This window comes from Carlito syrichta, unplaced genomic scaffold (genome assembly GCF_000164805.1).
Source record: "Carlito syrichta isolate Samal-C Ts95f unplaced genomic scaffold, Tarsius_syrichta-2.0.1 Scaffold302399, whole genome shotgun sequence".
NCBI classification, from domain to species: domain Eukaryota; kingdom Metazoa; phylum Chordata; class Mammalia; order Primates; family Tarsiidae; genus Carlito; species Carlito syrichta.
The window spans coordinates 198,727-210,098 of NW_007246495.1; the positions used below are offsets into that span (position 1 = coordinate 198,727).

Below are 11,372 nucleotides of genomic sequence, written 5' to 3' on the forward strand. Positions count from 1 at the left end.
TGGCCAAAGGATTATCAGAGTCTGAGTTAAAGAAGAGGACACTTGGAGGCCATTGCTAAGCTTCTATAATACTTGGGTTATTATTGTGTTTATCCTCTGCAGTGCCTAGGCATAACACATTGTTTATAACAGGTACTGAAATATTCAATTGTTGTAAATAGTTGAAAAGACATAGAGATGAATCTTCTGAGACATGTCCTAATAGGGTCCCATTCATGAATGACAAGGCTAAGGGAAGGGTGTCAGACAGGTCTGACAGGGTGTGTGAACTCACCAGAAGAGGCAGGATTTCAGGTAGCTGAAGCCCCAGCTCACCGATGGCTGAAAGGTCCTTCAGGCCCCAGCTATTGCAGGAAAGTGAGAATAAAGAAATGAAAGCTACTGTAGATAAGGTGCAATGCTTCAAGACCCACACCAGATCATAGATCATAGACTGTTTTCCATTGCCTACAAAATCACCGATGTCTGGGTCAGTTATGTTCCTCTGAAAAACAACATCAGCAACTGTGGTCAACAAGTTCTCAGGTGACTCTGGTAATTCCCCAATTCACATGCTTGTATGGCATCCCTAACCCTTAAGTATGGGCGACACGCATGACTTGCTTTCACCAAAAGAACATGGCCAAGGTGACAGAATGTCTGTTCTGTGATTATGTCTCATTGTGCAGGACTCCATCTTGCTAGCAGAGTCTCTCTGATTCTCCTGTTGGCCTTGAAGAAGCAAGTGGCCATATGATGACCCGCCCAAGAAGAGGGCCAGGTGGCAGAGCCTCTGGCTGCTGGCCAGTAAGAAAATGAAGCCTGAAACCTACAGGTCCAAGGAGAAGAATTCTGCCACCAACCTAAGAAGAGTTTGAAAGCAGATTCTCCCTATTCCAGCCCCTAGTGAAAGCACAGCCCCAACCACTGCCCTGATTGTGGTATGGCCTTGTAAGACCCAGAGCAGGGAACCTAACTACACTGTGCTTAGACTCCTGATCCACAGAAACTGTGGAATAAATCATAAGCATGTGGCGTTTTAAGCCACTAAATTTATGATTATTATGCAACACAAAAACTAATACAGAAATCTTAGCATGTATTAAAAGAAGAAGAAAAGTAATACTGAGTTACTGGCCATTTGAGGTATTTATTAATGAGGATTAAACAGCCATGGGGCAGTCGTTGATGCTCATATCCATGATTTTAAGAGTTGATGATTCCATGTCAGTATTGTCACCGCTGACACTGGAGAACTGGACAGACTGGGAGAGTGGTGTGTCAAGACAACATAATTCGTTTGAAATCTCAACCTTTTCGGTGTCACTGTCACCTTCAATGACATTCACAGAGGTTTCCTGATCTGTTAAACTGTCTGAAATGCTTGGGTTGTTTTCATCCCAAGTTGAAGGTTCCATATCTGTTTCATCATTCACTTGTTGAATTATAACCCCTTCTGAAGTCTTTGGTTTATGGATGGGCATGAAAAACCCACCCGATGAAGAGGGTATCTCGTTCTCGTCCTTTGGTGCAGACAGTAACATGTCCAAAGCTTCATGGTATTCTTGGCATTCCTGTTGAATTGTTACCCTGTGTTTATTTTTAAACTCATTTTGCTCTGAACTGTCAGCCGTTTCAACATCAAGCAAGTGCAACATATCCCTATCACTTGGCCTTCCAGAGCTTTCCTTGGAGCTGCAGCCTAAATCCACCTTCAGGACACGCAGCAGGTGGCGCATCTTCTCCTAGAAAAGAAGATGGGAAGAACAAGATGAATGCCGCTGGTCCAATGAAGCTGCTTTTGTCTGCAGTGCCACGCATCTGCAGGATTAATACTTCCCCTTCCACTCCCCTCCCACCCATCACCCTTATTCAAGGGAGAAGAGGGCTTGCTTTTTAATGTGTTCTTTGAGGGCACAGGAGAACTTCAAATTTATCTCTACAGTCCAGTTTTTCTAATGAAGTTCTAAGGAAAGACGCACCTCTTCCAAATGTTCATTTTGCTTAATATGCCGTTCGAACAGTCGTTCTAGAAACCTATAGTGATAAACAAGTACATTAATATCTCAAAATCAGAAAACCAACTAAATATAGTCATGCAATACTGAAATTACTAGCGGTTGGGGAATATGTTTTAGATTGACTTTTCTCTCTAGAACTGAAGACTACTCCCTCCCTGTCCCGTCGAGCTCTCCCATTGTACACTGGCTTCAAGACATGGATACCACAGTGGATGCCAGTGCTTCTGAAAGACTGTAGACTACTTTCACTTCTTCTGATTGTAATTCTCCTCTCTCTCACACACATCCAAAAGCTATTTTTCTCTCACAGATGTATGCAAATACCAAAAGCCTCTACCCCTTGGCTCTCTCTTACATACATACACACACACACCTGAACCAAATCCTAATGAAAAGCCTCTTAGAGAGGTATTGTCCAATGCCTCCCAAATTATACTTTTAAAAATCTCCCAATGGTAAACTCACATAATAACTTAAAAGTTATCAGTTATTAAATGCCTCTAAGTGCTAAACATCTGTGCTAGTCACATAATTTAATTATTTTACCTCAAATCCTGACCAGTATTGGGAGAGAAAGTTATGGTAAAAACCATTTTAAAGATAAGAAAACTGCACCTCTAAGACAATAATTTCCTCTCCCTTAAGGCACAAGCCTTTAGAATTTAACCTAGATGTGCCTGGCTCCAGAGAATTATTCTTTCCAAAACACCATGCTCCTCTCTCTATCACATGAATGCATCAATAAGTTCTTAAAAAACAACGAATTCCCTTTGTTATCATCAGTGAAGTTATGAGCCAACCTTAGAGTCAGCAGTTCTGAGTTACTGAGCAATTTTTAAAAGACCCATGAAATCTGTACTCTATTTTTTATAACTACTGTTAACATTTTAGAATATTCACTACTAAGTATTTTTCTATGCATATATATTTATTTACAAAAACTGGAATTAAACAATGCATACTGTTGTTTGAGTATCTATCTTGTTTTTTCCAATCATATATATATATATATATATATATATTTTTTTTTTTTTTTTTTTTTTTTTTTTTTTGAGTTGGAGTCTCACTCTGTCATCCAGGCTGGAGTGCCATGGCACACTCATGGCCATCCCAGTGACGACCTGCTGGGCTTAGGCAATCCTTCCATCCTTCCACCTCAGCCTTCCAAAAGTAGCTGGATCTACGGGCACGTGCTACCACACCCGGTTAACTTTTTTTTTTTTTTTTTAATTATAGAAATGAGATCTCACCAAGTTGTCCTGGTTGGTCTCAAACCCACGGGCTCAGGCAATCTACTCGCCTTGGTCTCCCAAGGTGCTGGGATTACAGGCTGAGCCACGAGCCTGGCCAACTATATATATTTTGAATATCTTTCTGTACATATAAATTCTTTAAAAATATTCTTAACCACTGAGGAGATCTTATTACTCTCTCAAATATCCTACAATTTATTCAGCAAAACTTTTGATTTGTTTTGTGTTTTTTGAGTTGGAGTCTCACTCTGTCACCCAGACTGGAGTGCAGTGGCCGCTCCTGGCCACTGCAGCCTCAACCTACTGGGCTCTGGCGATCCTTCCGCCTCAGCCTTCCAAGTAGGCGGACGCTACCACGCCCAGTTAATTTTTTTGAGGTCTCGCCAAGTTGCCCAGGTGGGTCTTGAACCCACAGGCTCAGGTAATCCACTCACCTCAGCCTCCTGAAGCACAGGATTATAGGCTGAGCCACCAAGCCCGGCTCAGTAAAACTTTTACTATTCAACATTTCGTTTGATTCAGTCTTTTGGTACTATTATAAAAGATGCCATAAATAGCCCTATGATCTTAAGAGAAAAATGTACAATTTTAAGCATAAATACATATGATTTTGTATGCATATTTTTTGTGCTCAAATACATAACAAAACTTACCATCTTAACCATTTTTAATTGTATGTTTTAGTAGTGTTACATATGCTCATATTGTTGTGACACAGATCACCAAAACTTTTCCTCTTGTAGAGCTGAAACTCTATACCCAATTTAAGTAAACATTTTTTTCTTTTTTGAGTTGAAGTCTCACCGTTGCCCAGACTGCAGTGCAGTGGCACACTTACGGCCACCCCAGCGTCGACTTGCTGGGCTCTGGTGATCCTTCTGCCTCAGCCTTCCAAGTAGCCGGAACTATAAGTGCATGCTACCAAGTCCGGCTAATTTTTTTTTTTTGGTGGAGACTAGGTCTCACCAAGTTGCCCAGGCTGGTCTCAAACCCACAGGCTCAGGTAATTCACTCGCCTCAGCCTCCCAAAGTGCTGGGATTACAAGCTGAGCCACCGAGCTTGGCCAAGTAAACATTTTAAACCACTTTTAAATGAAAGAGGCAAACAGAATTATTGCCAAAAATATAGGTCTTTTTGGTATATCTTTTTATATCAACAATGAAAATATTTGCTTTAATTAAAAAAAAAAAACGTAGAGGATGTAAATAATGTATTAGAAATGCCTGTGCCTGGCATATGACTACAACAGAGAAAGCACACAGTATACATGCTAGGGCCCTACATTACGTAACACAAAGTAAGGCCTCCTGCCAGTGGATTTCAGATGCATGCTAGTTCAGGACACACAATTTCCTTAAGATATGCAATACCTAATCTGGTTTTACAAACTTTCTATTTCACTTAGAGTATGCAAACCTAGTTTCTAATTTGTCCTTATTTTACTAGATCTAATACTAGTAACAGTTGTAACAAAAAAATTGCCTGCTTTTAATTTTCATGACAGTTTCAGACAGTAAAAATATATTATGGAGTTTTGCAAAGCGGCAGCAAACATTTTATTTTACTCATGTTATAAGCAAAGGAATAATAACATTTTGGTGAATAAAATAATAATTTCTTCAAACTGGGAACCTGCCTTACAGTATGAACTAAACATTCTTTACAACTTGCTATCAGTTGCTGGGCTGGGTGGCTCAGCCTGTAATCCCATGCTTTGGGAGGCTGAGGTGAGTGGATTGCCTGAGCCCGTGGGTTCGAGACTTGCCTGGGCAACTTGGCGAGACCTCATCTCTACAATAAATCAAAAAATTAGCCAGGCGTGGTAGCACGCACCTATAGTTCCCGCTACTTGGAAGGCTGAGGCGGAAGGATCGCCGGAGCCCAGAAGGTTGAGGCTGCGGTGGCCGGGAGCGGCCACTGCACTCCAGTCTGGGCGACAGAGTGAGACTCCAACTCAAAAAAAAAAACCAAAACAACTTGCTATCAGTTATATAAGAATATGATTCTAAAAAGCAATATATTGTTTCATTTCCTAATATGTAGAAATAAGTTAAAAAATTAATAACCAATGAAGAAATATAAAGAATATTTAATGTCCTGCTCAACTGCCACAACACAGTTTAAAACATCTAACCTGTTTGAAAACAGACCAAGTTTCAAAATGTCAACTGTTATATCTTCAATGAAGCTCAGATACAGCAGTTCTTCGTCACTGCAAAGATGATACACAGCATGAACGTTATGGCTTACTCCAAAAACGTAAGAAACAATAGTGACTTTTCTACCTCATATTATTAAGGGGAATAGTATAAAACAAACAAACGTCTACCTCCTCAAATTATGCAATGATAAATATTCAAAAGGAATTATTACCCAGTAGAGTACTATTTCCTAGATGTCTGCAACAGTCATAGCAGTAAAAATGCAGAATTAAACAAAACACAGAAGATAGTGGCGAAGGGCAAGAGGACAATCACGTGTGATCTGTGGGGAGCCCATGTTCCTGTGCAGTGAGGAGAGTGGAATTCCCGCTGGCCTCTGGCTGTGTCCAGCAGACACCTGAGCTCCAGCGAGGCCCCCTGCAGGAGCTTCAGTCAGAGAGTCTTCTCCTACTCTCAGGACAGTGACTTGTGTTAAGTTGGAAAATTTACTGAGCAGAAAAATTAATTTTTTTCTCAAAATGTTTGAAGAAGCGAACAAAAAGTCTAATGGGAAAATGTGTACACATAAATATTGTGGTAGTTTTTAATTACCTGAACACAAAGCTCTATTATCTATCTTATGAGATAACTATATTTTAGTTGCTGTGATAAGAAAATTAAGATATTGTTGTAAATTTGATTTTAACTACCTGAAATAAAAGTAGCAAGTAACTACTCAGTTACTGAATAAGCAAATATAAGAGGAAAAGTTAATAAGCAAATCAGATAATAGATTTAAATGTTTCACAAAAAGTTCTATTTCCAAACTGATTCACAGGGTCTTGCTTGCTTAAAAACAGCATGTTTGGAAATAAATGAAATTTTATAAAAGAGATTATTCTCCCTGAAAAAAGTGTAACTTAATTAAAGCAGCATTAAAGACTACAAATAAAATATCTGCAAAGAACTGGTGAGTTTAGAAATCTCTAGAAGCTGGCTTGGTGGCTCAGCCTGTTATCCCACGCTTTGGGAGGCTGAGGTGAGTGGATTGCCTGAGTCTGCAGGTTCAAGACCCGCCTGGGCAATTTGGCGAGATGAAGTCTCTGCACTCCAGTCTGGGTGACAGAGTGAGACTCCGACTCAAAAAAAAAAAAAAAAGAAATCTCTAGGAAGGCGTCCTGAGCTAACAAACATCAACATTTCTCTGAAACGCTATTATTTTTACTTAAAACCCTCCCCACAAATTATGAGTAGTAATTATGTGCTATTAGCAGGTATTGCCAGGTGCAGTGGCTCAAGCCTGTAATCCCAGCACTTTGAAAGGCTGAGGTAGGAGGATTGCTTGAGCCCAGGAGTTCAAGACCAGTCTGGGCAACTTAGAAAAATTCCCATTGCAACAAAAACAAACAAACAAACAAGAACAGAAATAGCAAGCATTACTAACTTAAGGACAAATTTCTAGTGAAGATAAAAATGAAGTGATTGATAATTATTCCAGAAAATTCTGGTCATTTTTTTCAAATTTAGCATGTATTATATGATTGGTACCCCAAAGCTAGGTGTAAGAAGGATTAGTGTTCACAGATGAATGGATATGAAAATGTGGTAACTATACACTATGGAATATTATTTAGCCATAAAAAAGAATAAGACTCTGTCCTTCAGGGCAACATGGATGGAACTGGGGGAACATTAAATGAAATAAGCCAAGTACAGAAAGTTAAGTACTGCATGTTCTCACTCATCTGTGGGAGCTAAAAAAAAGTTGATCTCATAGAAGGAAAAAGTCAAATAGAGGATACAAGAGGCTGGGAAGGGTAGGGAGAAGGAAGGGACAGGGAGATATCTGTTAAGGATACACTATTACAGCTAGATGGGAGAAATAAGTTCTAGTTTCTATACTATTTTAGGATAACCATAGTCAATGTACAGTTCCAAAGGGCTAGAAAATGTTCAACATAAAGAAATCATAAATGAGAAGATGGATGCTAATTAAATGGATCTAGTCACTATATATTACATGTATCAAAGCATCACTATGTGCCCCATGAATATGTATAATTATTACTTGTCAATTAAAACAAAGATTAGTGCTCAATTCTTACTTATTTAATATTGGTTTGTATAATTCTTGATTCCCACTATGCAAAATTAAGAGGTCAAAAATATCTTACTCAGAGGAGATTTTACTCTGTGAAGGAGGCTGCAGGGAACACTGACATGCTGTCCTAGAAAGAAGTTAGAGTATTTGAGCAAAACGATGGTTGGCATACAGTAAGTGTTCAGTAATATTATATATTAGTACAAGTTGAGTATCCCTTATCTGAATGCTTGGAACCAGAAGTGTTTTGGATTTCTAATTTGTTCAGATTTGGGGATATTTGTATTATATACTTACCAGTTGAGTATCTCAAATCCAAAAATCTGAAAGTCAAAATGCTTCAACTGAGCATTTTCTTTGAGTATCATGTCATATTTCAGAGCATTTTGAAGCGCAGATTTTCAGATTTTGGATGCTCAACCTGTACTAATATGTTTCAGAATGTTTTTAAGCATTTTTATATCCAGGAGCTAATTTAATCTTCTAAACAACCCAGTCAGTATATGTTGGTTAGGTATTATGTTCCCATTTACTAATGAGTTGACCAAGGGTCAGAAAGGCTAAGTAACTTGCCAAGGTTAATGTCAATATGTAGCAAAGATAGGTTTTTAAACTAGTTTTGTAGTTATAAATTCACAATCCTTTTTAAAACTACACTATGGTACTTCTTTAGTATAAACAATGACAATTTGACTAAGCTTAACATATAAATAATGCTGGAAATATTTTACTAGAATATTTTTCTTAAGCTGGTCATCATGACAGATTTTGTCATTATTCAGTTATGTTACCATTAGTTAATTTGAACTTTTAATTCTGGTATACTCTGTTATAATATTTTACTTTACTTCTTTTAGATAGAAAGAGCTAGAAAAGGAAAATATTCCTTTCTTGGGTCATTCTTTATATTCAATGCAGACTGGCTTAAGAACAGTTTATGCATATTAAGTTGTATGTGCAGAAGCACCATGAACTGCAAGGTCAGGGAGCTCCTGGTGACCTCCTTGTGGTTTAGCAGGTGAGGTCTCCCTGGCAGAGGTCCGGGGAGAAGCTGGGTCCCAGGGGCTGCGTGTACCCTCCTGCTGGTCTGCCACATCACAACTCATTCCTACCCCCTTTTAAATATCTGCTCCTTCCTTTCCTTTGCCTCCTTCCCCTCATATCCAACCTCTGACACTGGGAATGCATTTGGCAGCTGAAAATGTCAGAATACCTTTTGGAGTCTCTACCACCTGCTAATCTTTCACTTTTGCTTAGGTATATTATCCTCCATTATAAAGCATGATGTGATGAGTACCTTTAATTTTAAGAATTCTTCCACTGATTTATTTTTATTTTGGGAGTATCAATCATGCATTTGTGTCCTAACTTAAATGTATTGTTTATCAAAATGGTTTGTGTATTAAAATGTAAAACACAGATCCAGGGATACAAGAATAAAACAGAATCACAGTAAACTTCCCTCTTCCCTTTGAAAATGGGCAGAAGATAGTAGGTCTCCATCTCAGTCATTAACAGTTGCTTAACCAAGGGCCTGCCCACTCATAGCCGACGGACAGATCAGCTATCCCCTGAAGGCTGAGTTCCTCTTGACCTGTAGGATTGTTGGGAGGAGTAAATGATCCAGGTGCACTGCCTAGCCTGGTAAGGCACATGGCACATGACCTTAGCCATATAGCACAGAGAGATCAAACACTAGCATATGGTGAATATTCAAAATCAGAAATAATGACTGCACATAGGAAGGTCTTTTAGTACTATTTGTGCCATGTAAACTGGTTAGCATCACTGCTAGAGGACTTGTCTTGGGGAAAACCATTTTTTAATAAATAGTGATGACAAATAATACAAGCCAGTATGCCTTTTTCCTTTACTAATGAATTAGCAAAAATTGATTCATTTATTAAACTTTTACTGAGCACCTAACTTTGTAAATTTCCTTGGCAAGACTAAAACTGCCACAGAATTATATAACACCAAAATGAATTACAGCATACAATTAAAATAGTACTTATACTGCAAATACTATATGTCTGTTATACAGGAAAGCAGTTTAAGACATTGAAACTATGTATTCTGTAAACTGCTTACCTTGTTGAAGAGTGTAGACGGGCACCATCTTGAATCTCGGCCCATGCTAAGTTGTGCCCTTGTAGAGGTGAAAGGGCTACTTTTTCTTTGAAGTCATATGCCATATGACTAGATACCTGGGATGTAATACAAAGAATACATCTTTATTTGCTTTAAAAATACATTATTAAAGCATAAATAAAAGAGTAAATTTCAAGAAAGACCGATATGCTATGACAAAGAGTGTTTCAGAGTAATTTTTTATCCAATCAGCACTTTAATTAAACATACTTAAAAGATAAGATGACTTATTTCTTACATTTTAATGAGTGACATTTTAAATCACATTAAGAAATCACCAAAGACAGGTGTGGTGGCTCGCGTCTGTAATCCTGGCACTTTGGGAGGCAGAGGCAAGAGGACTGCCTGAGTCCATGGGTTTGAGACCAACCTGGGCAACACAGCGAGACCTCATCTCTACAATAAATCAAAAGTTAGCCAGGTGTGGCAGCACACATCTGTAGTTCCAGCTACTTGGAAAGCTGAGGTGGAAGGATCACCTGAGTTCAGCAGGTCGAGGCTATGGTGGCCATGAGCGTGTCACAGCACTCCAGCCTAGGTGACAGAAACTCCGACTCAAAAAAAAAAGAAAAGATTCTTCTTGAGATAGCACTTTGGGAGGCAGATGCGAGAGGACTGCCTGAATCCATGGGTTAGAGACCAGCCTGGGCAACATGGCAAGACAACAAAAATTAGCTGGGCATGGTCGTGTGTGACTGTAGTCCTAGCTACTTGGAAGACTGAGGCAGAAGGTATAACTGAGCCCAGCAGGTTAAAAAAAAAAAAAAAAAAAGAAAGAAAGAAAAAGAAAAAGAAACCACCAAAGTAAACACATATGAAGAGAAAACGAAGCAAATTTGCAAAATTTTAAGTAAACCTGAGGAAAAAATACCATTATTCAGAAATTCACATAACCAATCTGAATGCCAATATGTCAAATATGTAGAAGCAGTGGTAGCAACAGCAGTATAAATAATAACATTAACAAACAAGGAAGAGCAGTTGACTTTTACAGAATCTTCCTTACCATGTGCCATGAACTATGCCAAGCACTTATTTAAAATCATCACATTTAATATTTACACTGCCAGTTTACATATTGTGCTTTCCAGAGTTAAAGGCACTGTTAAAATGTGGATCTGCTGCAGCTCATTCTCTACCAGCTTCCTCACATCAACTGCTGGTGGCACTGATTATGGAGCATGGGGACACACCGTTTTCTTGCAGGGTGATGGATAAACATTGGAGCACAATATTAATAAAGACAGACTTCTACTTTAGTTAGTTATCAACAGAGCTAATGTGCTTCATAACTCTCAAGCCCATAACCACTGTCATTGAAAGCCCTTACCAGGCTAGGCACTGCACCTGGATCATTTACGCCTCCCAACAATCCTGCAGGTCAAGAGGAACTCAGCTCTCAGGGTATAGGTGATCTGTTCTTGGGCTATGAGTGGCCAGGCCCTTGGTTAAACAGCTGTTAATGGCTGAGATGGAGACCTACTATCTTCCAGGGGGAGGTTGACTGTGATTCTGTTTTATTGTTATATCTCTGAATCTGTGTTTGTTTTTTTTTTTCAGAGTTGTTTGGTTTAGCATCGCCTTGTTCAGTGATGTTATTCTTATATCTCTGAATCTGTGTCTGGGATTCTAATAGACAAACCATTTTGTTTGTTTGTTTGTTTGTTTTTGTTTTGTTTTTTTTTTGAGTTGGAGTCTCACTCGGTCGCCCAGACTGGAGTGCAG

General features: G+C 38.9%; 1 protein-coding gene across 3 annotated transcripts in view; it reads right to left on the reverse strand.

Annotated features, from left to right (window-relative positions):
- Nucleotides 1-1,102: 1,102 nt before the first annotated feature.
- Nucleotides 1,103-11,372, reverse strand: part of SPATA7 (spermatogenesis associated 7) — a 45,987-nt gene continuing 35,717 nt past the window's right edge. For all 3 annotated transcript variants that reach the window (XM_008056568.1, XM_021711610.1, XM_008056567.1), the window contains 5 exons: nt 9,588-9,703; nt 7,570-7,623; nt 5,389-5,466; nt 1,962-2,016; nt 1,103-1,724 (listed from right to left, as the gene is read on the reverse strand). In XM_008056568.1, the coding sequence (XP_008054759.1) occupies nt 1,143-1,724; nt 1,962-2,016; nt 5,389-5,466; nt 7,570-7,623; nt 9,588-9,703 (885 nt within the window). In that variant the 3' untranslated portion in view covers nt 1,103-1,142. The remainder of the gene's footprint in view (nt 1,725-1,961; nt 2,017-5,388; nt 5,467-7,569; nt 7,624-9,587; nt 9,704-11,372) is intronic.